The sequence below is a fragment of the Phyllostomus discolor genome, chromosome 3 (genome assembly GCF_004126475.2).
Source record: "Phyllostomus discolor isolate MPI-MPIP mPhyDis1 chromosome 3, mPhyDis1.pri.v3, whole genome shotgun sequence".
NCBI lineage: Eukaryota > Metazoa > Chordata > Mammalia > Chiroptera > Phyllostomidae > Phyllostomus > Phyllostomus discolor.
Genome location: NC_040905.2, coordinates 212841073 through 212868120, shown reverse-complemented (window position 1 = coordinate 212868120; position 27048 = coordinate 212841073). Strand labels below are relative to the sequence as shown.

Genomic DNA, 27048 nt, shown 5'->3' with positions numbered 1-27048 from the left:
CTGCTTCCTGGGGGTGCCCCCTGAGCTGCATCACTGGCAAGGCCAGGCTGCCCCGGCCTCAGCGTCCCCAGGAAGCCGTCAGTGTGAGCTTCCACGTGCACATGTGTGTGGCCGGGTGCCCGGTGCCATGAAGGCCCTTGTGACAAACATGGCGTGATGGCAGAGTGAGGGACAGCTTGGTGGCTGAGAGCGGGTCTTCTTTCTCCCTGCCTTGAAGGGGGGAGACGGGGGCCCTGGGGCCTCTGGCCTAGAAGAGTGTCAGGCTCATACCAGAGCTTCCCCGGGGACCCGGAACCGTGGGGTACCGTGCCGTGAGCGGGCCCCAGGCTCGGGCACTGCGTCAGGCCGGGCAGGACTGAGGGCCACCCCCCGCCCCGACCCCACACTGGGTGACCCTGCACAAACTGCCGTCCCTCTTGGAGCCGCGGTTCTGTCCCCGGTGAACAGGTCCCGAGGCCCTGTGCCACAGGGGCGGTGGGGCGCCTCGGGGTCTGGACAGAGACAGGGTCGCCGAGCCCGCACGCAGGAAGAGCTCGGGGTGCCAGCTCCTCGGGCCGCACCGCCTGTGCGCAGGAGCCCAGCCCTGCTGGCCAGGTGGGGGCACCCACCCCACTGCCCAGAGAGGGGCCTCCTCCTGCCCAGAGCCCCGACTCTCTCCCAGCAGCGGGACCCACAGAGGGAGGTGGGACAGGGGCAGGGGACAGGCCCAGCACGCATGGCCCACGTGGCCACCCAGCCTTCCGTCCACGGAGAGCAAGGGCCTCTGGGAGATGGGTCTGGGGGTTGGGCAGCTCCTGGGGGGCACCGACCCGTCCTGACTCTGCCTCCCACTGGTGCCAGACCCACCTGGCCCCCCATTTACCCTGCTCACCCTCCCCCAATGCTCCTACTTTCCCCCCGCCCAGAACGCACAGCCTGTGCGCCCGTGGGCGCCTCATTGCAGCCTTTCTTGTACACTCCCGAAGTGCTCTGTGCCCCAGGTGGAGCAGAGGGCTCCGGGGGGCTGCCAGCACCCCCTCCATCCCTCCCGGAGGGGCCTCAGCCCCCACGGGAGCATCGGAGAGAAGAAACTCGGTCTCCCACCCCGCCCATCCCTCCGGGCCCCAGCTGCGAGCAGGGAGCCGCCTGGCTGGTCCCGGAGGCACCCCCCCCGCCCCCGCCATGCACCCACCAGCTGCAGTTGGAGCGCCAAGGGCCCGCGTCAGCACAGCCAGGACCCTGCCCTTGGGACTCATCAGCAATGACAGCCCTACCTGCGGGGACCTGCCACGTGCCTGCCGCCGTCACCGAGCTCTCGCCGGCATCCGGCCGGGTGGGCACACCCCTCCCGTGTGGGCTGGGCCTCAGGGCAGCTGAGGTCAGACCCTGGTTTCCTGACTGGTCCCTTCCGGGACCTGTCCTCGGCCGGCCCTGGTGGGAGGGGACAGTGGACAGTTGCACGGCTCTTGCTGCTCCCCCAGGTACAGGGCGGCCTGGGCTCCCGGAGGAGGTGGACACTCAAGGCCACTGTGGGCCTGGGACGAGGGCCAGGCTCCCAGGGACCATCGCAGGGACGAAGAACTGGCCCATGGCTTCGGCGGGACCTGCGAACTCTGTGGCCCTCCAGGCGTCTGCCAGGGCCCAGGTAGATGGGGGGTGCTCCATGGTGCCATGGCAGCTCCCAGCCACCGCCTCCCAGACCCTGCCTTCCTCCTGTGGCCACCTGCGGGGGGGCCCCCCAGCAAGGCTGCTCCCCCAGGACCAGTGGGGGGGGGCTGGGACGTCCAACCTGGGGGTTGCCTGGGGGCTCCTGGCCTACCCCTGCTGTAAATCCCCAACTGGGGAGGGAGGAGGTGGACGGGGAGGGTGGGGGAGGGCGGGAAAGAGACACAAATGGGAGAGCTCAGGGCCAAGCAGACCGTCCGGCTTCCCGCCACCCCCAACCAGCTCGTCGCCCTGAGAGAGAGCTGCTTCTCCTGCCCAGTTCGGGGAGCACGTGCCCCACTGCCACGAGGCCACCACGGCGTCACCCACAGCCACTTCCTCACCTTGGGGGCCTCCCAGCCCCCGGAGAGCAGCGGCCGCCGGGGTCCACAGGCGCACGCAGCCGGGAGCCAGGAGGAAGCGGCCCGGCCACACGCGGGGCCTGAGCGCCTCGCCGGGGGATGACACGCACACGCCCCGGAAATAGCTGGAGGCTGCGTGCGGCCGGACTCCACCCGAGTCATCGAGTGCCACCTGGCCGCACCGCATTCCTCGGCTCTTGCTGGCAGCTGCCAGCTTTGTCAGCCCGTGTGTGGCCCCGGGGCCTGTGGGCAGGAAGCGAGGCACACGACACAGGCGGTGCTCCCGTGCCCCATGTGACCCACACCCCCTCCCCGTCCTGTCCGTGCCCCTCCCCTCCCCCCTGGCCTGGCAGGCCGCGGCACTGTGAGTGCTGGGGAGCGGCAGAGACGAAGAGGGAGGGAGGGCAAAGGGACAGACAGACAGACCGTGCGAGAGAGGGAGACACAGACAGAGCCAGGGAGCTGGTGTGGCCCGGCTCTGGCTCTGTTGCTCACCAGCCGGCCCGGCCCCCCGCTGCGCAGCTCCCCTCTGCAGGACAGGCCGGGCGGGGGTTCTCCCCGGGAAGCCCCTGGCAAGGGCCTGCAGCAGCGCCCGCACTCTGCCGGGGCCACTGTCGCCGAGAAACCTGGACCTGTGCCCACTCCTCCAGCCGGCGGCAGACTCCTGCCTGGCCGGAGCCCTGGGTCGGGACGGGGACGGCCAGACACAGGCCCGTGTGGGGCTGGGACGCGTCTGCCCCACTGGCGCAGGCGCCCCATGTGGCAGCAGCATCGGAGGGGGCCCAGGTGCCCTGGGGCCACCAGGCTGAGGGACCGGAGCTGGCCTGCCGGCTGGGCACCTGGACCCTGGAACAGGGCATCCACCCCGGTCCCCTCCCCACCCCATCTGCACTCCCTCTGGCCTTGGCCCCCGAACTTCACCTTGGCCCCCAGGTGCTCACCGACAGGCCACCTGCAAGCCTGGGGCATGGTTGCAGGGCCTGGAAGATGCCTGGAAGGTCCCTGTGGGATCCGCTCACCGGCACCCACCCCCACCCCCACACCCAGCCCCGTGTGGAGGAGGCAGGGCCCTAACGCCCTACCCTCCCTCAGACGCTGTCACTCCCAGCCATGGCCTTGGGCAGCCGGGTAGGCTGGCGGGGACAGGAGCCAGCCTCTCGTGAGGGGCTAGGGCTACAGGGGAGCAGGATGGTGGTGGGAGAACGGAGGGGTGCTCGGGCCCGTGTGGCCATTTCACTGGGAGGATGTGGCTGGGGAGGGCACCGGCCAAGGGGCCGTGCTCCTGCTCAGAGGGCGTGGGACCCGGGAGCACGGCAGGACCTGTGCAGACTGCTACACCCCAAACCAGCACACCCCACACCGGCACACCCCTCACCAGCACACCCCGCACTGGCACATCCCGCACCGGCATACCCCGCACCAGCACACCCTGTACCAGCACACCCCTGCTCCGAGCCAGCACGGCTCACGCCTGGGCTTGCTGCAGACAGGGGCTACTCTAGCTGCCAGGGTGGGTGTGAGGCCTGAGGCAGGCGTGTGGCAGCCGGGGGCGCCCTCACTGGGGTGTCTGTGCAATGTCCATCTGTCTGTCCAGCAGCCATGAAACGGAAAGGACGCAGGAGAGCGGGTCCCTTCCCCGCTGCCGGCCCCCATCCCACCCTCACGCACTCGGGTGTCTTCCCTGAGCCTCTGCCTAGCAGTTCCCAGCTCAGGCCGCTGTCGGTTGCCACGGAAACCCCCATCCTCCTCAGGGGCCCCCTCTCCTACAAGCTGCCCTTGCGTGCCCCGCCCCCAGGGCCCCAGAGCAGAGCAGGGCTGAGTGCGGTGTGCTGGTGGGGGCCCAGCCGGCCAGGTGGTCCATGTCCTGGGCTGGTTCTTCACAGCGGCTCTGGGACAGGGACAGCCGGCCCCTCCCTAATTTCCAAACCGTCGGGTCAGTGTGGTGGGAAGAGGGAGGGACCCTGGGATCCCTGTGGGCGCGGAGTCCCCGTGTCCGACCCTAATCCGGGGCGATGCCCGAGGTGCACAGGGCAGTGGCCGGAGGTGGGCAGCACCCCGCCTGTGGCAAGGCAGGCGTCCTCAGGAGGCCCTGGGGAGCCCCCCTTGGAAAGCCCCCGATCCTAATGATTTGATCTATGGGCTGGACACACTCCCCTGCAACCCGCAAATCTCCCAGGGCGGCGAGGGGGGGGGGGTGTTGGGGGAGCACTCACACCTCCCAGAGGAGGCCTGTCCCCCTCCACCCCTCAGGGCAGAGCCGTTGACAGGGAAGCTGTAGGAAGGAGGGAGAGAGGGGCGGGACCTCCTGCCCCCCACCCAGGCTCCCCGCCCACCCAGCCAAACCTCCAGGGCCCCTCCCCCTCCCTGCAGGGCTGGTCAAAACTCAGAGCCAGGCAGATTCAGAACCTGGGGAAAGGACCCCAAGGAGCTGGTGAAAACGCCCCCTAGCGACCCGCTGTGCCGGGAGGGGCTGGGGCTGGGGCGGGGGGACTTGTCTCCCTCCCGGCTCCCAGGTGGGGGACATGCCCACCACCTGCATGTCCTCGTGGTCCCCCAGGGAGCCCGGTTAAACAGACGGCGCCGCAGAAGTTCCCGTGGACGGACGAGGAGGGCGGGAGAGGAGACAGACGCCCTTGGTTCTGGAGGCTGGAGAGCTGGAACTGGGTTCGCGGGCCCCGGGGCGCAGGGTGCAGAGAGGTCGGATCAGGCCAGCCCTCGGGCACCACGGAGGGCAAGGGTGCTGGAACCGGGTGTCTCGGTCCAGAGGTCACTGCCGGAGCCCATGCAGCCGGAGGTCTCGCCTGAGCATGGGGAGCCATGCACCCCCAGTGCCCAGGCCCCCAGCCCCCAACCCCGCTGCTCTGGGGGCCACGATGGGCAGGCACACAGAGCTCCCGCACCGGGCCTGCCAGCTGTGGGGGTCGCCCCCCTCCGGAGCCTCCGGCCCAGGGACACAGCCGCCCCGACCTCGAACTCGCTCGGAGAGCCCGGCCCTGGCCCGAGACCAGGCGACTCCGAGCCTCTGCCCAAACCCGCATTCCTGAACACCAAGAACAGTTTCTTGGCAAAAAAGTGTGTTTCTAGAGGTTTACTTAGCGGGGAGGGACACAGTTCTGGGGGGAGGGCAGCAGAGGCCGGGCAGCAGAGGCCGGGAGGACCCCCATCCCCCGAGCACCCCAGGGTGGGGGTTGGCTCCCGGGGTGCGGCAGGGGGAGGGCGCCCCCTGCTGGCGCCGTCCCCACGTTTCCCGAAGCCGTGCTGGGAGGACCAGGGGTTTTCATCAGGCTGCCTGCACCCCGATCCCCAGTTTCCAGGGCAGCACACCCTCCCTGCACACGGCCGCACCCCCGTATGACAGCCGGGGAGGCACGCAGACCCTAAGCCTGGCACCCACGACCCCCCTGTGCTCCTGCTGGGGCGCCACGCCAACTCCAAGGACTGGGGGGGCTTTGCCGGTTTTGAGGTGGGTGTAGCTGGACCCCTGAGGTGCTCTGCTCTCTCCTCCAACCTCTGGCCGCCCAGCCCTCGGTGCTGTCTCGAGGCCCAAGGGTGACCCGTCCCAGCTGACCATGCCACGCAGTTTTTCAGAAGTGCCAGGATGGATCCATCTACCTTCAGGCCTCCTGGGCTCCTGGCCACCAGAGACTTGGGTGGCCGCTGGGGGCCCCCTGAGGAGGGGGAGGGAGCCGGGAAGGTGGGCTGGGAGGGGCCCGCAGGCCAGTCCAGTTGCCAGAACCCGGAGCGGGGGCAGGGCTCTGAACCACAGCCGAGAGCTGCCCTGCCCTCCCCCACCTCTTCCCCCTCAAGCTGGGACCTGCCCCCTCCCCCAGTGCCCCGGGCCCCAGAGGGGAGGCCTGCCCCCTGGGTGCGCCGCACCCTCCAACGGGCTCTGCGGCTGGCTATACGCAGCCTGGAGGAGCAGCCCCACGGGACAGACGCCTGGGTTTCTCTGGCAACCCTGGGGCGGGGCGGGCCTCCTCCCAGCCTCCTCCTGGCCTCCTGGCCTAACCTCCCGAGGACCTGGAGGGCTGGGCCCCGGGCTCCCGGGCTCTGCTCGCAGCTGGCCTTTGGGCCACGGCTGCTGGCTGGTGCCCTTCCGCAGACAGGGACACCCGGAGCCTTCCCGCTGGTGAGTGCGGGGCGGCCTGCCCCAGGCCCCTGGTCGGGGGTGGGAGGTGGGGGGAGGGAGACGCCAGCCGGCAGCTGGTAGGGGTGGGGACTCTGCAGGTCAGGAGGGTGGCATAGCCTTCCTGTCTTCCTCGGACTTGGCTGCGTGCAGACTGGCCGCCCTTCCTCTGTCGTGGTCCCCTGGGGAGGGGTCTTCCCATCTGGGGCGCCCCTCTGAGGGCTTGGGGCCCCTCAGGGTCAACGCCAGGCCCTCCCCGCTGGGCTGCTGCGCTGTGGGCTCAGGTCCCAGTATAGGCAGCACTGCATTGCCATCTAATGAACTCTGCCTCGGTTTCCCCATCTGTGAAATGGGGGTAAATACTGTCCCAGGCCCCAAGGGGGCTGAGGCTGATGGCCCTGCATGTGGTCTCGGCCGGTGGGCCCGTGGCCGACAGCAGCCCGGCTCCCACTCTCCTTGGGCAGAGGGCCGGGGCCCCGGGCTGTCCTGTCCTCCCAGAAGGTTCCCGTTGAGTGTGAGTTCCAGGCTGAGGCAGGGGGCAGGAGGGGACCTTCAGCTGTGCCCCCCCAAGAGCCAGGGCCCCTGGAGACTGCTATAAGCCCTTGGGAACGGTTTTGGTCCCCAGGGCAGGGGTGTCTGTCCCCACAGGCTCCTTCCCCGGGTCGCTGGGGTCCGAGGCGGCGTCCCTGCTCTGTGCCCGTCAGCTTGGGGGGGGGGCGGTGCCGAGGGCAGGTCTCTGCTCCGAGTGGTGTGACCGAGGGCCAGGTGACAGCTCCTCCCTCACGCACTGCCGTGAGGAGCCTCGGGCCGCCCACGTTGCCCGGGGAGTGTGCTGGGTGCAGGGCCCGGCCCCTGCTGCAGCTGGCTCAAACCGCACCTGCGCCCCAAACTGCAGCTGGCTCTAGGCATGGTTCTGCGCGGCCGGGTGCTGGGAGCAGGCCCGGGGTGGGGGTACAGGGCGAGAGAACCAGCAGGGGGCAGGGCCTGGGCCTGGGGGAGCCGGCCTGGGGCGTGGCGCTCCCTGCCGAGCTCTCTGTCGCAACGTCTGGGAGTCTGTCCCACGCAGAAGGGCCCGGGGCTTCTTTGGGCCACGGCACGCAGTTCCCACCAGCTTAGCAGAGGGGGGGCTGCCGCGGCTGGGCCGAGAGTCTGGGGGTGCGGGCGCCCCTGCCTCCGACTGGGAGCCCCCGCCCTGGGCCCTTTGTCCTTGGCTCTCTCTGTGCCCCCTCACCCCTCGGTGGTGCTTCCATCGGGCGCCCCCAACCTCGTCCTCCGCCCAGCCTCCAACCGTCTCCCAAGTCGCTGGCTGCGCTGTCACCTGGCTCCCGCCCTGGCATCTGCCACCTCCGTGTGGCCCCGAGTCCCCTTGGGGCCCGGCCAGTGTCGAGGAGTCAGCCTGCCTCCCTGGGAGCACCTGGCGGAGGCGCTGAGGCCGGGGGGGGGGGAATGCCACCCTGACCAGACCCCCCCACGAAGGCTGTTGGCAGCCCCCCGGCCTGGCCTGCTTGCCCCGCTCTGGGGACCCTGGTGTGCTCGTGCATGCATGTGCGCTCCTGCATGTCAGGGGGTGGTGTGTACTCTGGTGCAGCAGGGTCTGACGTGCCCAGGGGCTCGGCCACCAGCAGGTCATCTCCCCCGATGGGGACCAGGCGCGGCGCAGCCTCCAGAGAGCTTCCATTCGGCCCCTCGGCCCCTGTGCCCTCCCCGGCCCCTGCTGCTGGGTGGCTTCTGGGCCCGGCCTGTTGCAAGGCCAGTTTGGGGGCCGCTGTGTCCCCAGGGCTGGGTCTGAGTGGGTGCCGGTTGGGCACCATGCCACCGCCCAGGGCTCTGTGGTCTCTGGCCCCCGGGGGAGCGGGCGTGGCAGGCCTTTCTCCTCCGTGGTCTGCTGACTGCCCCCCGAGCCTGCCTGGGCCTGCTCAGACCTGCCTCTCGAGGGGTGAGGTGGCGACAGGTAAACAGGGTGGCTAATCAGAGCAGAGGGCTGCCAGCTTCCAACGGGAAGTCCGCCCCACCCGCCATCGGGCCCAGGGCTCCGCTCCTCACGGGGCAGCCGGCACGTGCGGCCCCCCCGGGTGAGGGCAGAGGCTGCTGCCCCAGGGAGGAACCACTTGCGGGTGCTGTGTGGGTATAGTGTGGCGGGTGGGGTCGGCAGTCTGGGCCGCAGTGGCCGGGTGAGGACAGAGGTGCCGGCTTCCCTGGTCTGCATTTGTGTCCTGTGTCTCCGACCCTCCAAAGAACCCCCCCCCCCCCACGGTGGGGGCTGAAGCTCTGCGCACCAGCCCGGTGAGCGCAGTGGCTCCTGAGGGCCGAGTAGTCCGCCCCGGGCGCCAGCGGGCACGCCGTGTGTCCGGGAGTCAGGCCTCTCCGCCACGCTCCGCCGGGGAGTGCCAGGAGCAGAGGGTGGGCTGCCCCATGGGCTCTTCCAGCCCAGGAGCCGCCCCCCATGACGCTCCCACTCTGGGGTGGCTCAGCACGGCCTTGGGGACCCGCCAGGGCCACCAGCTCCCCCTGCCTGGCTTCGGACCCTGCTGGGACCCTGGAGTGGAGACGGTGGCCGACCCTGGGGACTGGAGCTGGACTCCCCCCAGGAGCGTTGGCCACGCCAGGCCGCCCCTGCCCCCAGCGGCCCCTGGCCCCCGTGGGGGGGGGACGACAATGGGAGGACGCCAGGCCCACTCACACCGTTGTGGGTGGGGGAGGAACTTCCTCAGCGAGTGTCAACCTCAGAAACCTCCAGACCTGTAAGCATTTTCGTGAATTTATTTCGCCCAAACGGATGACAATTGCCGGGAAGTGTTGGCGGTTTTGCACCTTATTTCGTACCTTAACGGTCAGAGGAAGAGCCACGGGGGCTCACGTGACCCTGGCTGGTGCTGGACGAGGGAGGCGGGAAAGACCGCGGGGACCTCTGGGGCCGGATGAAGTGACTCGTCTTCTGCACAGGTGGGCGGAGCCGACGGTCAACCCCGAGCACGCGGACCCTACCGTGAGGGGCCGTGGGCGCCCCTCCAGTGGGTTGTGGGGTCCAGGGAGAAGGGAAACGCCCCCCCCCACCTCGGGACATGGCTGCCTGCAGGGACCTGCCCTTCATTTCAGACCGTCCCGCGTGGTTCCTTGGGTCTCCGAGGGTGTAAAGCCGCCTCACAGGCCGCCCCTGAGCTGGTCAAGTTGGTTTGTGGCCCCTCTTTGTCCACGAGACCGTGGCATCGGGGTGGGAGGCCGGTGGGGTCCGCATGGGGCTGGGGGTCGGTGAGCAGCTCTGCGACCTGCAGGGGGTGCTCCTCCACCCCGGCTGTGGCCTCCGCTGTGTGGCCTGCCCTGGGCCTCGCCCTGTGGGACCCATGGGCGAGGGCAAGGGCGCAGCCCAGCTCAGAGACAGCAGCACCCGGCAGGCGCGAGAGCCCGGACAGGGCAGGGTGGCTGCGGCCGGAGCAGCCGGGGGCTGGACGTCTGCAGAGGTCTCGGCGGGGCGAGGGAGGTCCCGAGGCCTCCGGGAGGCGCGTGCCCTCCGGACCTGGGGCAGCAGGGACGGGACCCACCTCGGTCCCCGCTGAACCCCCCCCGCCAGTGGGAAGGAAGAGCACCAGGCCCCTGCGTCTGGAGCGACTCCCCTCTCTGCCCTTTCAGGAGCAGGCCCAGGAGGACACTGACGTGGGGGCTGGACGGGCGGGGCGGGGCGGTGGCCCTTCAGGACAGGGCTCAGGCCTCTGCCCGGTGGGGTGGCGCTGGCTGGGCTTGTGCACTTGGCAAGGCTACTGAGGGATTCCGCCCGGGTGTGGGGGGGCTCTGGGAACCCAAGGGGGGCGAGCAGCCTTCGCCTGTCCCCTCGGCTGTCCAGTCTTGGAGGGCAGGGGACACCACGGCCCCTCCCTTGCGGCGTCCCTCGCTCCCAGGAACCCAGCGCGTCACAGGGACACGCCTGTGCCCACGGCTCTGCCCGAGGGCGGCTTGCCCAACCCCGGGGCAGGGCCTGCCTGGAGGCGGGGTGCCAGCCCCCCCAACCCCACCAGCCTGCCCCACAGGCAGGAGAGGGGTCTGAGCCTCACAGGCTGAATCCAGCCTCCTGCCCCAGGCCCCTCGACCACACCTGGCGGCCAAGGCAGACATCCTGCGTCTGCAGCCAGCGCCCCCTGCTGCCGGCGGCACCTCAGCTGCCTCCCCCTCCGGCTGGGCCAGGAGCGCCCCCTGCTGGGGCGGCTCCATCCGGGACGTCACTCCTGGGGGCTGCAGTGGAGCAGGGCCGCCCACGAGTTTCTGTGTGACGTTTGTGTCACAGGGCACCGACCCGGGGTGGCAGCGGGGAGCCCGGCCCCCTCTCCCCCCTTGGGCTGCAGACTCCTCTTCCTCTGGGGCTGCTCCGCTCGGGAAGGGGGGCCTTCAGGACAATTAATTCCTAATGAGAGCTCCTGACCCTCTCGGCCACCCCGTGACTGCTCCTGCCTGGTCACCAGCTCAGCGCCCTCCCACCAGGGGCCCACCATCACCAGGGGGCGCCGAGGAGGAGTCTTGGGTCACCCATGGTTGCATTGTGGCTGGGGCGGGGCTGGGACTTGAACTACCTGTCCTCCTGGGGGCCCTGCTGACCACAGAGCCTGGGGCCTCCCCCCAGCTCTGCCCTGCCAGGGTCCCCAGAAAAGTGACAGGGAGGCTGCTGGTGGAGGCAGCCCGAGCAGGCCTGGGCTCCTGGTGCCAGGGCAGCTCTGGCTACTTTCTCTGTGAGCAGAAGGGTGCCCTGCGCACCTGCCGGCCAGGGAGAGCCGAGGGGCCACGCCCTTCCCCACCCGCTGCCCCCGACCAGCCCCAGGCAGCCGGACGGCGGCGGGGGCTCCCGGAGAGGTGGCTGCTGTTTTTCTGTGCTGGAGTCAGGGCCTGAGCGCTTGCCCCCCCTTTGGGCAGCCATGACTCAGGTGGGCTCCTTTCTCCTGGGCCCGACCGGAGCCACGAGCCCGGCCCCAGCCCTGGCAGCTCCCTGACCACACGCAGCAGCCCCGGGCCCCAGCGCCCCGGGAGGACTGGGGGGTGGGGGGCTCACAGGGCCGGTTGCTGAGTGACACGGGGTTATTGTGCTGTCACGGGCCACCTGGAATTCTCTCCTGCCCCTCCAAGAGGCAGCTTGTTAGGAAGCCCCCCAGGCATTTTCCAGCCCAGGGCCTGGCAGCCCACCGCGCCCGCCCCGTTCCATGACCATCCTGACGCTTTCCACCGTGGGCGGGGCGCCGGGACCGGCCGGCAGCCCAGTGGGGCGGCGGCCAGGCCACCTGGAGCAGGAATGGACGCCGGCAGCTGGCCCTGAGGCTGCCCCGTGAGCTCGGCCGTGTCCATCTGCCTGGGGGCGATGGCCCAGCCCCACCCCAGAGACAGCCGGGGGCGCTGCCGCCTCTGCCCGGGGGCCCCCGGGGGACCGGCGGACGCGAGGGCTGGCACCAGGCCCAGGTAGCGTCCGCGCCCACCTAGGTGCGCGTGTCCGCACGCCCGGCACGGCCTCCCCTGGGGGGTGGTTGCGTCACCATGAGGGGCGAGGACCTGGGGCCAGAGTGTCCCTGCCCCGGGCCCCTGCCCCGAGCCTCAGTTTCCCCGCCTGCAGGCCAGGCTGCTCCTGGTGCCTGACAGAAGGGTTGAGGTCAGGGATTTTTCCGGAGAGAGGGTGCCGAGGGACTGCCGTGCATGGGGGCATTTTCCTGGCCCCCACACCCTTCTCAGCCTGAGGGCGGGGGCCCAGGGAGGAGCTCCGGAGCAGCAGGGCCCCTGGATGACGGAGGGCGCGCTGTGTGACTCCCCGCCCTGTCTGCGTCTCTCCGCAGGGCAGACGGGCCGCGGTCCTCTGCAGCCAAGAAGGGCCTGGCGGCGGCCCTGAGGAGGCCCGGGCCCTGTGAGCAGCCAGGCGCCCTGAGGGGCGCGCCCTTCGTGGCCTGGTCCGACCACCTCGAGAGGCCGGGCGCCCTGGGGAAGGCCGGCAGCTACCCACTGTGGACAGCAGGCGAGGAGGGCAAGGATGGGGACAGCTCGGTGTCATCGGGCCGTCTGTCCGGCTCCTCCGGGGGCCACGAGTCGTGTGCCCCTCCGCACCAGCTCTGGACGGAGCGGCCCCCGCAGGTGCTGGGGTGCCCGCGGCTGCACAGGGACAGCAGCCCGCGGCTGGAGCAGCTGAGGGACAAGATCCGGGCCCAGGTGCGGTGGCAGGGCAGCTGCGCCTCCCTGGGCACCTCGATGCCCTCCAGCGCCTCACACCTGCACAAGGCCCTGGTGCCGGCCCCCCGGCAGAAGGCCCAGAGGCTGAAGAAGCCCCCCGAGGCCCCGGCCTGCCCAGGTCAGTGGCAGATTTTCCTGGAAGGAGGAGGTGGGGTGGGAGAGCTGTACTGGGAGCCTGTGGGGGGGACCCACCCAGGTGCAATGCAACGCGTCCCCTGGGCCCGGAGTCTGCAGCCTTGCGGCGGGGGGTGCTGGGTGGGGCTGGCTGATGGGTATCACGGTCAGGTACGTGGGGGCGCGCGCCAAGGGCCTCTGGGCCAGCTTGCAGGGGACTCCGGAGGGCCTCAAAGACACAGGGTGCGTGCCCCCCACCTCGGCCTGGGGTTCAGAGGCGAGGGAGAGGGTGGGAATTCAGAGAAACCTCCAAGCACAGTGCCCCTGTTGGGTGGAAGGTAGAGGTGTGGCCCTGGGACTTTCTCACTGGGCAGGCGGGCCACTCTTTCTAGGAGGCAGGGGGGATTTTTCTGTTAAAATCACTTTTAAGGTAATATCTTTGTTTAAAACAACTGTAAAATACACACAACACAGGCCGTCCCCACCCCGTCTCGGGGCACAGCTCAGTGGCAGCAGGGACTGTCACACCGCTGTGCAGCCGCCACCACCACTGTCCTCTCCAGGACCATCTGCCTTCCCACAGGGATGCTCGGTCCCCATGGAACCCCCACTCCCACCCCTGCCCCAGCCCCGGCCCCCAGCTCCTACTGTGACTCTGCCTCCCCTAGGTCCTTACAGGAGTAGAGTCCCACAGGATTTGTCCTTTCTCGTGGGTCCGGGTCTTGAGGTCCCTCCGGCCGGGAGGTGAGGGAGCTGAGGCCCAAGGCCGGACCTGGCCACACTGGAGGCCCGAGAGCCCTTCCGGCCGGTCTCCTCCCCCTGGGGAGACCTGGTGGGCCCCGCCCGCTCTCTCACACTCACTGGCTTGCTGGCCGTCCCCTCCGGTCTGCCACGGTGGGCCTTGGACGGCCTCTGCCCTGTCTGGGTCTCCATGCCCCCCTGACTGTCCAGCCAGGGGTGGACCCAGCCATGCAACGTCCCCTCCGACTCTGGCTCTCATTCCTCGTCTCCCAGGGGGCCGGCTGCTCTGCCCTGGGTTCACCCAAGGGCCAAGTCGGTCATTTATTCACTCAGCAAACATGAGCTCCGAGACCCAGCCCCGAGTTGGGTACAGATGAGACCGGAGGCTGTTCCCGTCCTCAGGGGCTCTCGGCCACCAGACACTTAGAGTCTGTGGAGAGTCAGGCAGGGTGTGGTGAGCCCAGCCCTGCCAGGGGGTGGCCCTGGCAGCCACGCCCGCCCCCTCAAGCCCTGGGCTCAGCCATGCACGCTGGCATGCAGGCCCAGGAAGGGGGCGGGACCACTGTGGGACCCGGTCGGGGGCTCCTGCTTGTGCGTCACTGCTTACCTTCCCCCCTCCCCACGTCTTCTCTCCCTGAAGTTCCACAGGAAAACCCCCAAAGCATGAAAAGTTGCTCTTGTAAAAGAGAGAAGCCCTCCACACTGTCCACCCGAAAGGCTGCCAAAGGCAGGGGTGAGTCTGGTGCCTCTGGGGCTGGCAGGGCTCGGGGACGTGAGCCGGCGGTCTGGCCCCCTGCGGGGGGGGGGGGGCACGTGGTTTCCCGTGCAGGGCAGCTGGCTACCGGCACCTGTACGACTGCCCAGCATGTGGGGTGCTGGAGGCCTCTGGGGCCACCAGGGGTCGGGCTCGAGTTGGGGGGGCTCTGCCGTGCTTGGAGGACCTCGGGTGACCGTGGAGCCTGGCTCTGTGTGTGGGGGGGCCGCCCGTGCAGGGGGCCGCCACTTGTGTCGAAGGGCAAGTCCACGAAGCCCCCTATTCTGCCCCAAAGGCCCTCGGCCACGCTCTCACGCTCCTCATGCACGCTCACGTGCATCTGACCGGCGTGCGGGAAGGTGGGCCCGCCACACGCGGTGTGGCAGTCCGGCGTGCCTGCTTTCTCCTCGCACGGCGTCGAGCAAGGCACCTGGCTTGGGGTTTGGAATTCCAGGTGGCAAGCCCACCTGAACGCTGGTGGGGCGGGGGGGGGGCTAGGCTTCGGGCTTCGGCGGGGCAGGTGCGTTTATCCAGCAGGCGAGAGGTGATGGGGGGGCAGGCGGGGGCCCCCCACTCCCACAGCAGAGGGAGGGATGCGGGGAGACACGGAGAAGGTGCCGGAAGCCCCTGCTGAAAATGCACGAAACACAACAGTGGTCAGTGTTGCCGTCTCGGCCGGCCCTCCGCTTCTTTGCGGCTTGTTTCATTCTAACGGCTCGCTTGAAAAATGACCTGCTTGCGGCCCGCCGCGGGGTCAAAGGGCGTGCCACGGGCCGCATTCATCATCGTCACGGCCGTGTCACCCCGACGGCGCTGACCATTCGTCCCTGTCAGCGGCGCCGTCACAGCCGGACTAAGGAGAGATGAGCGTGGGTTCAGAGGTCGGAGCCGCGGGGCTGGGGGGAATTGCACGAATTAGAAATCTGCTGTAGTTAACAAAAAATTAAATCACAATAGTTATAAAATATTCATCCATCCGGCCGGGGGAAAATGAAGCCCGATATTTAATTTCGGGCGGCAGCACCTCGCTCTGCATTTTTTATCATAGATTAGGCCGGCCCCGGGACTCCGACGGGGCACCGGGGGACTCCATCCATTTCTGCAGATTAAAAATCCTCTCGTAAAAAAATTAATTGCCATTAAACCGCTCGGCAGAAGGAAAAAAATGTGCCCGTCAGGACCCATTTATTGACCCGGGCCCTCTGGCAGGCTAATGGGGAGGCTGAGTGCCCGGTGCAGGGGGGCCTGTGGGCGGGGGTGCTGCCCCGCCTGGCCAGCGGCAGCCCCCTCCCCGCCCGGGGGGCCCGGCCCAGTGCCCCCAGCACAGGGAGCTTGGCCTTTCTCCTGCGGCCCAGCAGCAGCAGCAGCAGCAGGGGCCGGAGGGACGGAGCGGGGTCTCCGGGAGTCTGGCCCCCTGAGCCCCGTCTGAGCCCAGATCTGGCCTGGGGGCCGTCCCAGCCTGTGACTCTGCCCTGAGCCAGCAGGGCCCTGACCCTCCCAGGTTCAGCTCCTGTAGCGGCTGCCTTTTCATCCGTGTGGCTCTGTGGGAAGACACCCACAGATGGGGAAACTGAGGCACGGAGAAGTGAAGTCATTTGCCCAAGGAAGGCCCGAAGCGTGTCATGGGCAGAGCCGGAACTTAAAGGCCAGGCCTGGGACTCCCGAGACCAAGCTCTGAGCCCCCAGTGTCCCCGGGGGCCCAGGGGTGCAGGGGGGGTGGGGGCTGCAAGTGTGTCCCGGGGTGGGCCTGGCTGCCCAGCCTGCCCCAGTGAGGCATGGCTCAGGGAGGACTCGGCTCTCGGGGCCCGTGTTTCTGGGGGGATGAGGCTTTACAGGGGGCGTGGCTTAGACATAGCAGGGTCTCGGGGTCCTGTTCTAGAGAGGGCATGGCCCGTGTGTGGCCTCAGGGGTCCCTCCTGGGGGCACGGCCCCCCTACAGCGATGGCCCCGTGTGGCCCTTCCGCTTCCTGCAGCCCCTGCTTCGGGCCTGTGCCTGACGACTCTGGGTCTGGGCCATCGGGGGGCCAGGTCTGGGGCTGTGTGTGGGGCGAGGTCCCTGGCCCCGTCCGGTCGCCTGCCCCTGGGTCAGTTCCCCAGGTGGTCTTTGCTGTGAGGCCCCCTCAGTTGTCAGGAATGACCCCCTTCGTGGCGGACGGGGCAGCTTTTAGCCTGGATGATCTTCTTCCCCCTTGGTCTGCCCGGGCTGGGCCTGGGGGAGGGGCAGGGCACATCTGTGCGTGCATGCCTGTGCCATGTGTGTCCGTGCATCTCCGTGTGCCTGCACGTGTGTCCACGTGCGTCTGTGCATCTGCCTGTTGCATCTGTGTGTGCACGTGTCTCCATGTGCACACATGCCTGTGTCCTTGCATCTCTGGGTGGGTGCATGCGTGTGTGTGTGTGCATTTCTGTGTGTGTGCTTGCATGTGTGTCCACGTGCGCACGCATGTCCAAATGTGCATAAGCATGTGCCTGTGGGGTGTGTCTGATGCACACACGCGCATGTGTCCGTGTGGGTCCTGGCGTGCATGCATGTGTCTCTGTGCCTGCATGTATGCGTGTGCCAGGAAACGCTGGGCTCGGCACCGGCCTCCGTGGGGCCTGGCGGGCGGCTGCGCGGCGATGGCGGGGCTGCTGCGGCACTCGGTGCATGCGTGTGCCCGGGGTTGTGAAGCAGCACCTGATACCTGACGTGTATCCTGCGGCCGCACCCACTCGGGAAAGCATGGCCGCGCCGGGATACCCTCTCGGTCCCCTCGTGCTGCCAGCCTGGTGTCTTGGTGGGCCCCCCACCCTGCTATCACCGAGCCTCGCCCCCCTAAAAACAGATGCATCGCCTTCAGCTCCCTGCCGCCCACCAGCTGTGAGGTGGCCCTCCCCCGGCCCTGTGCACGCCGGGGGCTTGTCGTCACCGGCTGGGGCCTGGGGGTCAGGCCCTGCCCCAGAGGGGCCCGGCCTTGAGGGACTCACCCTGGTCCCCGCCCCGGGGCCACCCTCGGGCCCCAGCACCCACCGTGCGTGTGTTCTCTCTGCTCAAGAGTCCGAGCTGGTGGGTGCCCACGCCTGGAGGAAAGGACAAGCGCTGGCGAGGGGGCTGCTCGGGCCCCCGCCCGCCCTGCCCAGGCTCCGGAGCACGGCAGCCTCCGGGGAGACGGCCCACCCCGCGGAACCAGGTACCTGTGCCTGCGCCTCGGGCTCCGCCCGGCTCCGCTGGGGCCCCTGGGGCTGGGGGCAGGCCCCACGCCCCTGGGGAAGGAGGCGGCACTGGGTGCCGGAGCAGCTGTTTGTCCCAGTGACCTGTCAGGCACCCTCTGAACCTGCCACCAAACGGGGGATTCGGGGAAACTGTTATGTTTAAAAGACCAAGGGCAGGATTTCTGTCCCCAAGAGGCCGCTTTGGGCCCTGGGAGGTGGGGCACAGCCGGCCAGGCTTTCCAGGCGCAGGGAAGAAGGGGCTCCTCCAGCGGACCCCAACACCCAGCCTGTGCTGTCCTCACCAGGCGCCCAGGCAGAGCCTCGAGTCACCCCGATGGGGCACCTGCCCCCGGGGGCTTCTGATGAGTGCGGGGCCACGAGGGGCTCCGTGGGGCACGGGGCCGGGGGGCCTCTGGGCGGGGGGCCGGCTCTGCTCCCCCGTGACTGCCTGCCTGTCTTTGCAGGGGACACCAAGAAGGCAGGAGCTGCCGAGAGCCACCCTGTCCGCCCCCGGACGCCCAGTCCAGCCGCTATGCACAGGCACCCGCAGGTGCCTCCCAGCTCGCCCCTCCGGGCGCCCTGCAACCAAGCCGTGACCATCCAGTCGGCTCTGGCCATCCTGCAAGACCTGCGCCGGCAGATCCAGGCAGGGCTGGAGCTGGCCCGGGACCACCAGCTCAAGCGAGGGTGTGAGCCGCGGCCGTCACCGTGGTGCCGGCAGGAGCCGGCAGGGAGGAGGCCCCAGGGCCCCTGCAGGGCCCCAGACCCGCGGAGCTCCTTCTCCGAGAGTCCCTGGGTCCCCACAAAGGGGACGCGCTCCTCCTCAGAGAGGGCGGGGAGCGTGCCCGCCGGGCAGCGCTGGAGGACCTTGGCCCGGTGGGAGTCCTATCCGCAGAGGACCCGGTGGACGCAAGGACAGGACCCAGCTTTCCAGAGGCCTGGGAGTCCCCGAGAAAGGCTGGGCTGCTGCCCTCAGCGGCCCTGGAGCGCCTCGGCCGGGCGGAGGGCCTGGGCCACGTGTGACAGCTGGGAGGCCCCCGCCCGAGGGCCGTGGAGCCCCCTGGAAGGGCCAAGCCCTGCCGCCCAGCGGCCCTGGAGCGCCTCCCTCACAAAGTGGGCTGGCAGCCCGTGCAAGGGCGCCCTGATGCCCACCTCGGGAGCAAAGGACGCCTGGCTCGGGCCCGCCCAGAGCACCCTCCGGATGGCACCCCGGAAGGACAGTGAGGCACCGCTGCCACCGCCGCCCTGCCCGAAGACCCGGGGGCTCCTGGGCCGCCCCTACAGCCCCGCGTCCCTGCGAGAGTTCATGCACCAGAAGGCGCTGGCGCGGCGGCAGCAGGCCCTGGAGGAGAAGGCCTCGGCCGTGCGGGCGCTGGAGCGGAGGAACCAGAGGCTGCAGGACGTGTACCGAAAGCAGAGGGAGGCCGTCCTGGGCAAGGCCGGCCCCGTCAAGGCCTGCCCCGTGGTCTCCCAGACCAACCCCAGCATCGTGACCTTCGTCCCACACGCGGCACAGTGCAGGGTGCGCACCAGGGACGGCCGGGGTGTCGGCCCGCTCAGCCACGGCCTCCGCTCTCCGGAGTCCCCAGGCGCCTGGCTGCCTCCCCAGGGGTGACAGGGCTCCAGAGGGACCCCATTGCCTCCATACCAGCCCCTAAAGAGGAGACCCCAGGGAGGCTGGGGCCAGCTCCGAGGCCAACAGACAGTGTCCGGTCTTCCGGCACGGGTAGGGCTCTGACCGCGCTCCCCTCTGTTCCAGGACCAGGAGGCGCCCGGGAGCCCGGGGTCGCCCGTGCTGCAGTGGAGCAAGGTGACTTCCGGCATGGTGCTGGGGGACCAGGAGGCCCCGGGCAGGTGGGTGTGCAGGTATGGGGCTGCCCTTCCCGGGCGGGGCTCCTGGGGCTGGCTGGCTCCCTGGACCCCGAGCCACACAGAGCCGGCGAGTTCCTGGAGCTGAGAGTCACACCACGTAACAGCCACCACGACAAGGGACCGAGTTGGGGCATCAATGCCGTCGCTCTGCAGCCCGGACCTCTGTCCAGTCCCAGAACGTTTCCCGCGAGCCCACGGGCAGCCCTTGCCCGTTCCCCGCCGGCCGCCCTCAGGCGCTTTCTGCGCCCTGGCTTCCTGGGCTCTGGACCGTTCAGTCGTGGGACCCGACAGCCTGGGACCCCCGGGGCCTGGCTTGCCTCCACGAGCACCTTGTCCGGTTCACCCACGCTGCGCCCGGTGTCGGGGCTCCGTTCCTTCCGAGGGCCGAGGGGCGTTTCGCCGTGTGTGTGGGGGGGGCCCACATCTGCAGTCCCTCTGCCTGCGGGCGCTGGGGCTGCGCCCGCCTTTGGCTGCTGCAGGGAGCTCCGCCGTGAACGTGGCTGAGCGATAGCTCTCGAGACCCAGCCGTCCGTTCCCTGTGGGGTGCCCCGAGGTGGGACGGCTGGCCCCACATCTCCCTGAGTTCAGTCGTGGGGGAGCCCCCCTGCCGCTCTCCACGGTGGCGGCCCCCTCTCCACAGAGAGGTGCCGACGTCTCCCCGTCCTCGCCCACACTTCCCCGCGTCCACAGTGGCGGGCGGGCGGCCGGCCCCATGGCCGTCAGCTGGGATGTGCCCCGGATCTCACTTGCGTTTCCCTGGTGACGGTGACGGAAATACCTTGCCACGTGCCCCTCGGCCGACTCCATGTCTTTGCAGGGGAAGCGGCCGAAATCCTTTGCCTGGTTTGGGGTTGAGTTGTTCTTTAAAAAGAGTCTGGATCTCAGCCCTGAGCACAGACACCTCCTGAATTTTCTCCCCTCCCCGAGGGGGCCTTTTCACTCTGCTGACTGTGGCCTTTGACGCACAGTCCAATGCCCCTGTGTCCCGTGTGGCCTGTTCTGGGGGTCACATCCGAGAAACCACCGCCGCCGGCGGTCCTGGCTCTAACAGCTGTGTGCGGCCGTGTGGGCGCACCGCGATGCACGCACGCTGTGGACACGCCCTGGGTCTGTCACGGGAGCGCTGCCAGGCTCACCCCTGCACACGTGTGTTCCACACACGCCCAGGGGCTCTGAGCCTGACCCCTGCGCCCCCTGTCCCCGCAGCTTCTGCCTGTGTCTGAACAGAGCCTTGGACGGCACGGAGCCCCTGGAGACAGTGGGCCCCCTGGACGGCTGGCAGGGCGCGCCCCTGTGGAGGTCGGCCAGCCCCACCCTGGGCCCCCCAGGGCTCCGGGACCTGGCTACCCAGCACCCATGCCCGGGGCTGTGCATCTACCTGGACCCCGAGGAGGCCCAGCGCCTGGGCACGCCGGGCCCCCTGCACTTCCGGTACAAGCAGGCCCGGCTGCAGGCCCTGGAGACCATGGCCAACATCCTGAAGCAGCGGATCGACCTCCTGACAGCCAAGCTGCTCGGGTCCGAGGCGGCGGACACTCCCGGGGGCCTGGCCTCAGACCCGCCACCCTCGTGCCCCGGCACCGCAGCCTCCGTGCCAGCCACACCGGCCTGCCCCAGGGCCCTGGTGCCCGACGGGGGCACAGGGGCCCCCTGGGACGTGCCGGCCAGGCTGCTGCCATCTCCCGCCAGCTTCCCAGACGGCGAGGCACTGCTGTGGAGCCCCAGGGCCCACCCGGCCGGCCGGCCCCGAGGTAGGGCCACCAGCACCGGGCCACGGCAACCGCCGGCCCAGGGGGCGATTGAGGGGACCCTGCTTTCTCCGTCTCTCAGTATCTTCTCCCCAAGGGGGGGGGGTACAGTAACAATATCACAGTTGTCATCACTGAGGAGGTGACGTAGGTGACAGTCCTGGCCCCGGGCATGGCATGTACTCCGTTTCCCATCAGTCTCAGCTGTTGTCACCGGCCCAGCTCTGGCTGGCTGGACGGCGAGACTGCGGGGACCCTCCTGCTGCAGGGTGGGCGCCCACCTCGCACCCCTTCCCCACCACAGCCCTTGCCTTTGTGCCGACGACCCCCGGCAAACGTGGGCCTGGTGCCCGTCTCTCCAAAGGTTTCGTGGAGGACAGCTGTTCGGAGCTGGACAAGAGGCTGGCGAGAAACATGGCTTCCTTCCAGGCCCTCCGCCCCTTGGCAGGGAGGTAAGCCCGAGGGCCCCCGGCTGGTCCCTGTGCCATGAGCGGGGGGCTGCTGCTTGTGCCCCTAGGGCAGGGCCCCTGCTGCTGAAGGCCGGGAGCCTGGCAGGGCACAGCTGGGCCTGCAGGCAGGGGTGGTGGTGACACAGCCCCTGGCCCACCTGTGCTGCTGGGACGCCGGCAGGTGGTGGCTCCGGCACCCCTGCGGCAGGGCTGTGCGCCGAGGGCCCCGACCCGACGCCCCGCTGGTGCATGAGCAGGCCCCAGGATGCACCCTCTCCACCCGCTCCCCGCCTCGGTTCCAGGCCCCGGGGACACGGTCGGCCGCACTCTCCTGTGCCATCGGTGTGACTGGCAGGCTGAGTGTGTCCAGGGCACCCTGACGCCGGTGCGCCTTCGTCCAGGTCCCACGTCCGTGTCTATAAGTTCGCAGGGCCACCTGGCCACAGACCCTCGCACTTTCTGGGGGCTTCCATCCCCAGCGCTGGCTGTGGCCTTTTCTGGGGGCCACTTGACACAGGTCCCTTGGCAGGGGTCACTGGGCCCAGTTGCAGACAGGTGACCAGCCTAGGGGCAGAGCACAGGGAGCCCTCGGCTGCCCCGCTGTCCACCTCACCAGCCCAGCCTGGGTCTGCCTTTGGGGACCCTCTGCTGTCCCCACACTCGCTCCAAAGCCCGACAGCCTGCGCCATCCTCCCACAGTGGCCCTTTGCTGTCCTTTCCTGTCCCCAGTCCTCCAGCTCCTTCCCCCCATGGCCAGTGTCCCTGCTAGGGCCCTCCCTGTGTCTCAGACGATGCCCCCTCAGGAGCGGCGTCCTCCCTGCCGGCCCAGCCCAGCCCTGCACAGCCTTTGTCCAGGGGGCCTTTGTAGGACAGCCGCCGCCTGGCTGACGCAGGACCCTCCCCGGGCAGCCGTGGTCTCTGGGGTGCCTGCACACTCATGGTCTGCTTGAGGGCCCCCCCCCCGCAGCCCCAAGAACTATTCTTCAGCCCACCGCCTACCCAGCGTCTCCCGGCGGGTGCCCCACCACCTTCCTCAGCGGCCAGCGGCACCCCCCAGTGCCCAGCCACCCAGCCCTTCTCCCTGGCGCACCGCATGGCCCTGCGGGCTCTCGGACCGGCTCCTGCCCCTCTCACCTCTCCGCTTTGAGACCGACGCGCCCCGGGCCGTGGTCCCCAGCCCGGCCTGGACCAGCCCCTTCCCCTGGCGTGGCCCTGTGTCCTCTGGGACCCCAGGCTTGATGGGTCAGAGCCCAGCCCAGAGAGCGCAGGCAGGAGGGCGGGTGGTCTCCAGGGGGCTGGCCCTGCCTGCTGTCAGTATCAGCCAGAGCCCGCTGGGACCCCCTGGGACCGACGCCGGGGGCCCCTCACCACCCCCTCAGCTGGCCTGTCCCAGCTCCGCACCTGGCGTCGGGGGCCTGGGAGGGTGTAGTTTATTAACAGAGACCTGCCAGGAAGGGTGGGGGCCGCGGCTGGGGCAGCGTGGAGCCAGGAATGCAGGTGGGACAGCTCCGTCTCTGTGCAGAAGGGGTGGCCCCAGACACCCCCTGCACACTGGGCTGCCCCAGTGGACTCGGGGGGTGGGGGGTGAGGTGTCAGTGCGGAGCCCAGGTCTGTGAGCAGTCACACCCGCCCCCTGCCGGCCTCAGAGTCCTCCCTGGGAAACGGGAGGGGTGCCCGGCACCTCCTCCGCCCAGCACCCCCCGGAATCCCCTGCCACCCTGCCGTCCTGAGGCCCCCTGGACCTCACCAGTGGGGGGTTTGGCGTTGGTCCTTGGGGGCGAGACTTGCTGCCTTCCCCACCTACCTACTCAACAAGTTGATTCAGTTGGGGAATCGACTTGTTGCCACCAGCAGGGGGCAGCATTGGGCTGCACGTCTCCACTTGGACATCTGTAGTGTGTGTGGTCTCTCCCCCAGTCCTGGGTGGGTGGGAGGGAGAACCCCGAGAGGTTAGCGGGCACCTGACATCTGCTCGTGCTGCGGCAGACAGCCAGTGACGCCCTGCGGGCCCAGCCGCAGAAGGCTGCCGAGCCCAGGCAAGAGGCTTGCGGCCTCCAGGGCCCCTGCCCCTACCCCTGAGCATTCCCAGCTGCAGCCCTCCCCCTGCCCCCTCCCCCAAAGCCCTGACCAGGCCCCCCAGGCAGAGGCGGAAGTCGACCACGGGGTGGCCCAATGACCCAGCGCCCTGGAGCGTGGGGGTCGGAGCCCAGGGGCTTGCCAGCCCCTTGAGCGGCCAGGGAAGGTGCCCGGGCTGTCCCTTGTCGACCAGCAGTCACCACTCACAGCTTCACAGCGCTGCCGCCGTGTGGCCCCGCCCCTGGTCACCCCTCCGGAGGCCCAGGTCCAGGGGCGGAAGTCCCAGTCTGCTCTGGGCCCACTGTCTGAGTCAGAGAAGGACGGTGACCTTTCTTACCCTGCCCTTTCCCTGTGGGGACCATGGCTCCGTGGGGGGCAGAGCCAGCTTGTCCCCAGTGTCGCACGCTGAGGACACCAGGCTGGGCCCCCAGATGCCCGCACAGCTGGCATCTCGGGAGGGAGGGGGGTGCCCAGGCCCCACAGGCCCCTGCGCCCCCGGGAGAGGTGTTCTCAGCCTGCTGTACAGACGGGGAACTGAGGCTCGCAGAGAGGGGGACTCTGCCCAGGTCATACGGCCCCTGGGAGGGCAAGCCAGGATTCGGAGCAGCAGGGCCTGGGCTCGGGGGCCCGTGGGTTTCCCAGCCCGCCCATCCTCTGGTCCACGGCTCTCCATGGTCCCCAGGAACCAGTTGGAAACACACAGTTCCCGGCCCAGGGGCCTCCTGAGCCCGAGACTCTGTGGTGGTGGGGAGCCCTCCGGGCGGTGCAGGCACACACCAAGGCCTGAGGTCCAGCGGGGGCCAGCTAGCCACAGTCGCTGCGGCCCAGCACCTGTCCCTGCAGATGAGGCTTTCTTGGCGCAAGGCCACGCTCACTTTTCCAGAATGGGGGAGCCTCGCCCGTGCTGTGCTGCAAGGGCAGGCTGGGGTCCTTCCCACAGGGCCGGGGACCGTGGGGCCCCGCTCTAGACAGTTGGGGGTGACACTGGCTCACCGGTTGGTGGCTATCGGTGGCATCCCTTTAACCAAGCCTTGGCGGAGATTGCTCCCTCCTGCCACCCGCTGCTCTTGTCGGTGGGGCTGGCATCCCGAGTCCAGGGTCGGGAGGAGGGAGCGAGAGAGAGTCCAGAGAGGACCCCGCAGGGTCCCGCCCCTCCTCCCCCCTCATGTGAGGCCCTGCCCCCCCCCAAGAGTGGGGGCCACCCCCACCCCGGCACCCCCAGGTCACCCGCCCATTGCCTCCCCAGCATCTGCCTCCTCAGCCCCAGGGCCGCTCACTCTTTCCAGAACATTCTTTCCCACATCATCTCCCTGTGAGTCCGTCAGCTGTGGGGGCGGGGACTGGGCCCGGCCACCGCCTTCCTGAACAGCAGCTGGCACACGGCAGGGGCCCGACACACACCTGTGGCCTCTGGGCCGCAGCGGCTGCTGGAGGAGAGCCAAGCCCCGGCCCCGTCTCCATGGCCACAGGTCACTCAAACGGGCCCTGGGTCGGCGTGTGCCAGGAAGGCCGGGCCGTGCACCTGGGACACAGGCCCGGTGCCCAGGGCAGGTTGGCCTTGTGGCAAAGGGCACCCAGATCCGGTGCCCACGGTGACTGCAGAAGCCACCCCTCGGTTGCCTGTGCTCCTTCGGGGCTGCCATCCCCCCGGGTCTGCATGTAGAGCCCCGAGTCTCTGCTCCTCAGATGAGGCCCCAGCCAGCGGGGAACCCGCAGGTGTCAGCCTCCGCAGGCCCCACCCGCACGCTGCCCTCCCGGCCCTCTGGGTGCAGGCCCTTCCCTCGCAGGCCTTCGCCCTCGGGTCCCGGCCTGGACACTGCGGGAGTCAGAGGACCCTTCGGGCCGCGGGGGCCCGGACCCCCCCCACCCGCCCCTCCCTGCTCATGTGTGTGTTTGTGTCCCCAGCTCACCTGGGGCGCCAGCGCCGCCGGACCCCACCTGCGGCTCCCGGTGGCTGGAGGAGACGCCACCGCTGCCACGGGCCGGAGGGGCAGGCTCGGCCACGCCCTGGACCTCGCGGAGCTGCGGTAAGGGCGAGCCTGCGGGCTGGCTGGTCGGGGCGCCAGGGGCGTCCCGCGGGGACCCCCTCCACGGCCTGGCGCTCCGGCGAGGTGCCGTGGGTGCAGAGAGACCCTGCTCTGGGTGGAGAGCGCCCACGTTTCAGTATTAAAGTGTTTTGGAGGCTTTCAGGACCCAGCTGCCTCTCTGTGCGCTTGTCACGCCTCTGTCGTGGCATATCTGCCGCGAGGGACAGGCAGCCTCCCTGCCGCCCAGCCGCCCGCCCTCCCTGCCCGTGCACGGCAGGGGCGGGAGGAGGGACGGAGTCGGGCTGGGGGCGGGCGGCGCTGCCCTGTGAGCGGGGTGAGACCAGAGCCGGGGGCTGCGAAGGGCACCCTCCCCACCACCAGGGGGAGAACCGTCCGTCACCGTTTGAAAGGGCAGGGCACCTGCACTGCGTGCACACATCAGGCCGGGAGGGTGCGAGCTTCCCCACGGACACTGCCCTCCGGGAGAATTCAGTGAGGGGCCTGGGCACCAGGGTGAGGGCGGGCAAGAGCCGGTGCAGGCAGCCCCCCCGCCCTGCAGGGCTGTCCCCGTCCACCGGTGCCAGCAAAGGGCCAGGTCAGAAGACCTCCTGAGAAAGGAGGGACCTGGCCGGAGGCTGCCCCACCCCAGCCCACCGTGGGGCCCACCCAGGCCTGCTGTGCCTCCCAGAGAAAGGAGCGGGAGCAGAGCTGCCCCACCCCCCAGAGAAGCTCCCTCCTGAGGCCTCCGAAGTCTGGTCTGGGTGCAGCTGTGAGCTGTCGGCCCGGGCTCAGCCGCCTCCGCAGGCTGACCCCGAGCAGGCCAGGCGCCAGGCCTTCCAGAAGAGCCCGCTCCCGGCTCTGGCTCTCCCTCCAGCTGCCTCTCCCGGCGGCAGGGGTGGGCTGGGCAATGGGCTCACCCCAAGTTCTCCATCCCTCCCGTTGGGGGCTGGGCCCCCAGCTGCCCCCCTGCTCTCACGGGCAGGGCTGTCCTCACACCTGTCTCCGTGCGCGAACCGGGGTTCTCGGACCGGAGCCGCCCTTGGGCTACAGGCAGCCCCGAAGAGCCGTGTGTGAGCCAAATGGCCCCTGCCTGCAGTGGCCGATGGCAGGGCCTCAGGCAGCCAGAAACCAGTTGGCGAGCAGAACCCAAAGGGCCTGCGCTGGGATCACATCAGACACTTCCTCCAGGAAGCCTCCCGGATAACATGGGGCTGGGCCAGGCACTGCCACCGACGGGCCGGGCTGCTGCCTGCTCTGTGGGCGTCGGTCTCCATGAGCCACTAGAACGAGAGGACCTGGCTGTCATCACGGCCCCGGCCCCTGGACAGTGCCTGTCACGGGTGGGGAGCCAGCGGGGGTGCTTGCTGAAGGATAAACGACCTCCTGGATCCCGAGCACCCCCGGGCGACACTGCTTGCGGCCCGAGGGGTCCTGTCGGCCTCACCCTGCCTCAGGGGCCGGTCCCGTCCCCGTGTGGGCTCACGGGGCGGGAGCCCGATGCCCAGAGAGGCACCGTCCCCCGCCACTGGGTGGGATTCAACTCGGCTCTGAGTCGGTCCCTCCAGCTCCCACGAGCGGGTGCAGTGCCGTCCCACAGAACCTTCTGGAATGAGGGAAATGTCCTGCACTGTGGGGTCCCCGACACGGCAGCCCCGGGCACACGTGGCCCTCCAGCCACTGGAACGTGGCCGGAGTGACGGAAGAGTGGGACTTTG

At 69.6% G+C, this 27048-nt stretch overlaps 1 protein-coding gene across 1 annotated transcript in view; it reads left to right on the top strand.

Annotated features, from left to right (window-relative positions):
- The first annotated feature begins 5643 nt into the window (after positions 1 to 5643).
- The window catches only part of CCDC187 (coiled-coil domain containing 187), a 36878-nt gene continuing 15473 nt past the window's right edge, over positions 5644 to 27048 (top strand). Inside the window, exons 1-10 of the mRNA XM_036020140.1 lie at positions 5644 to 5739; positions 5876 to 6174; positions 11973 to 12478; positions 13856 to 13948; positions 17005 to 17139; positions 17626 to 18683; positions 18921 to 19015; positions 20240 to 20784; positions 21146 to 21233; positions 25212 to 25333. Of these exons, the coding sequence (XP_035876033.1) occupies positions 5644 to 5739; positions 5876 to 6174; positions 11973 to 12478; positions 13856 to 13948; positions 17005 to 17139; positions 17626 to 18683; positions 18921 to 19015; positions 20240 to 20784; positions 21146 to 21233; positions 25212 to 25333 (3037 nt within the window). The remainder of the gene's footprint in view (positions 5740 to 5875; positions 6175 to 11972; positions 12479 to 13855; positions 13949 to 17004; positions 17140 to 17625; positions 18684 to 18920; positions 19016 to 20239; positions 20785 to 21145; positions 21234 to 25211; positions 25334 to 27048) is intronic.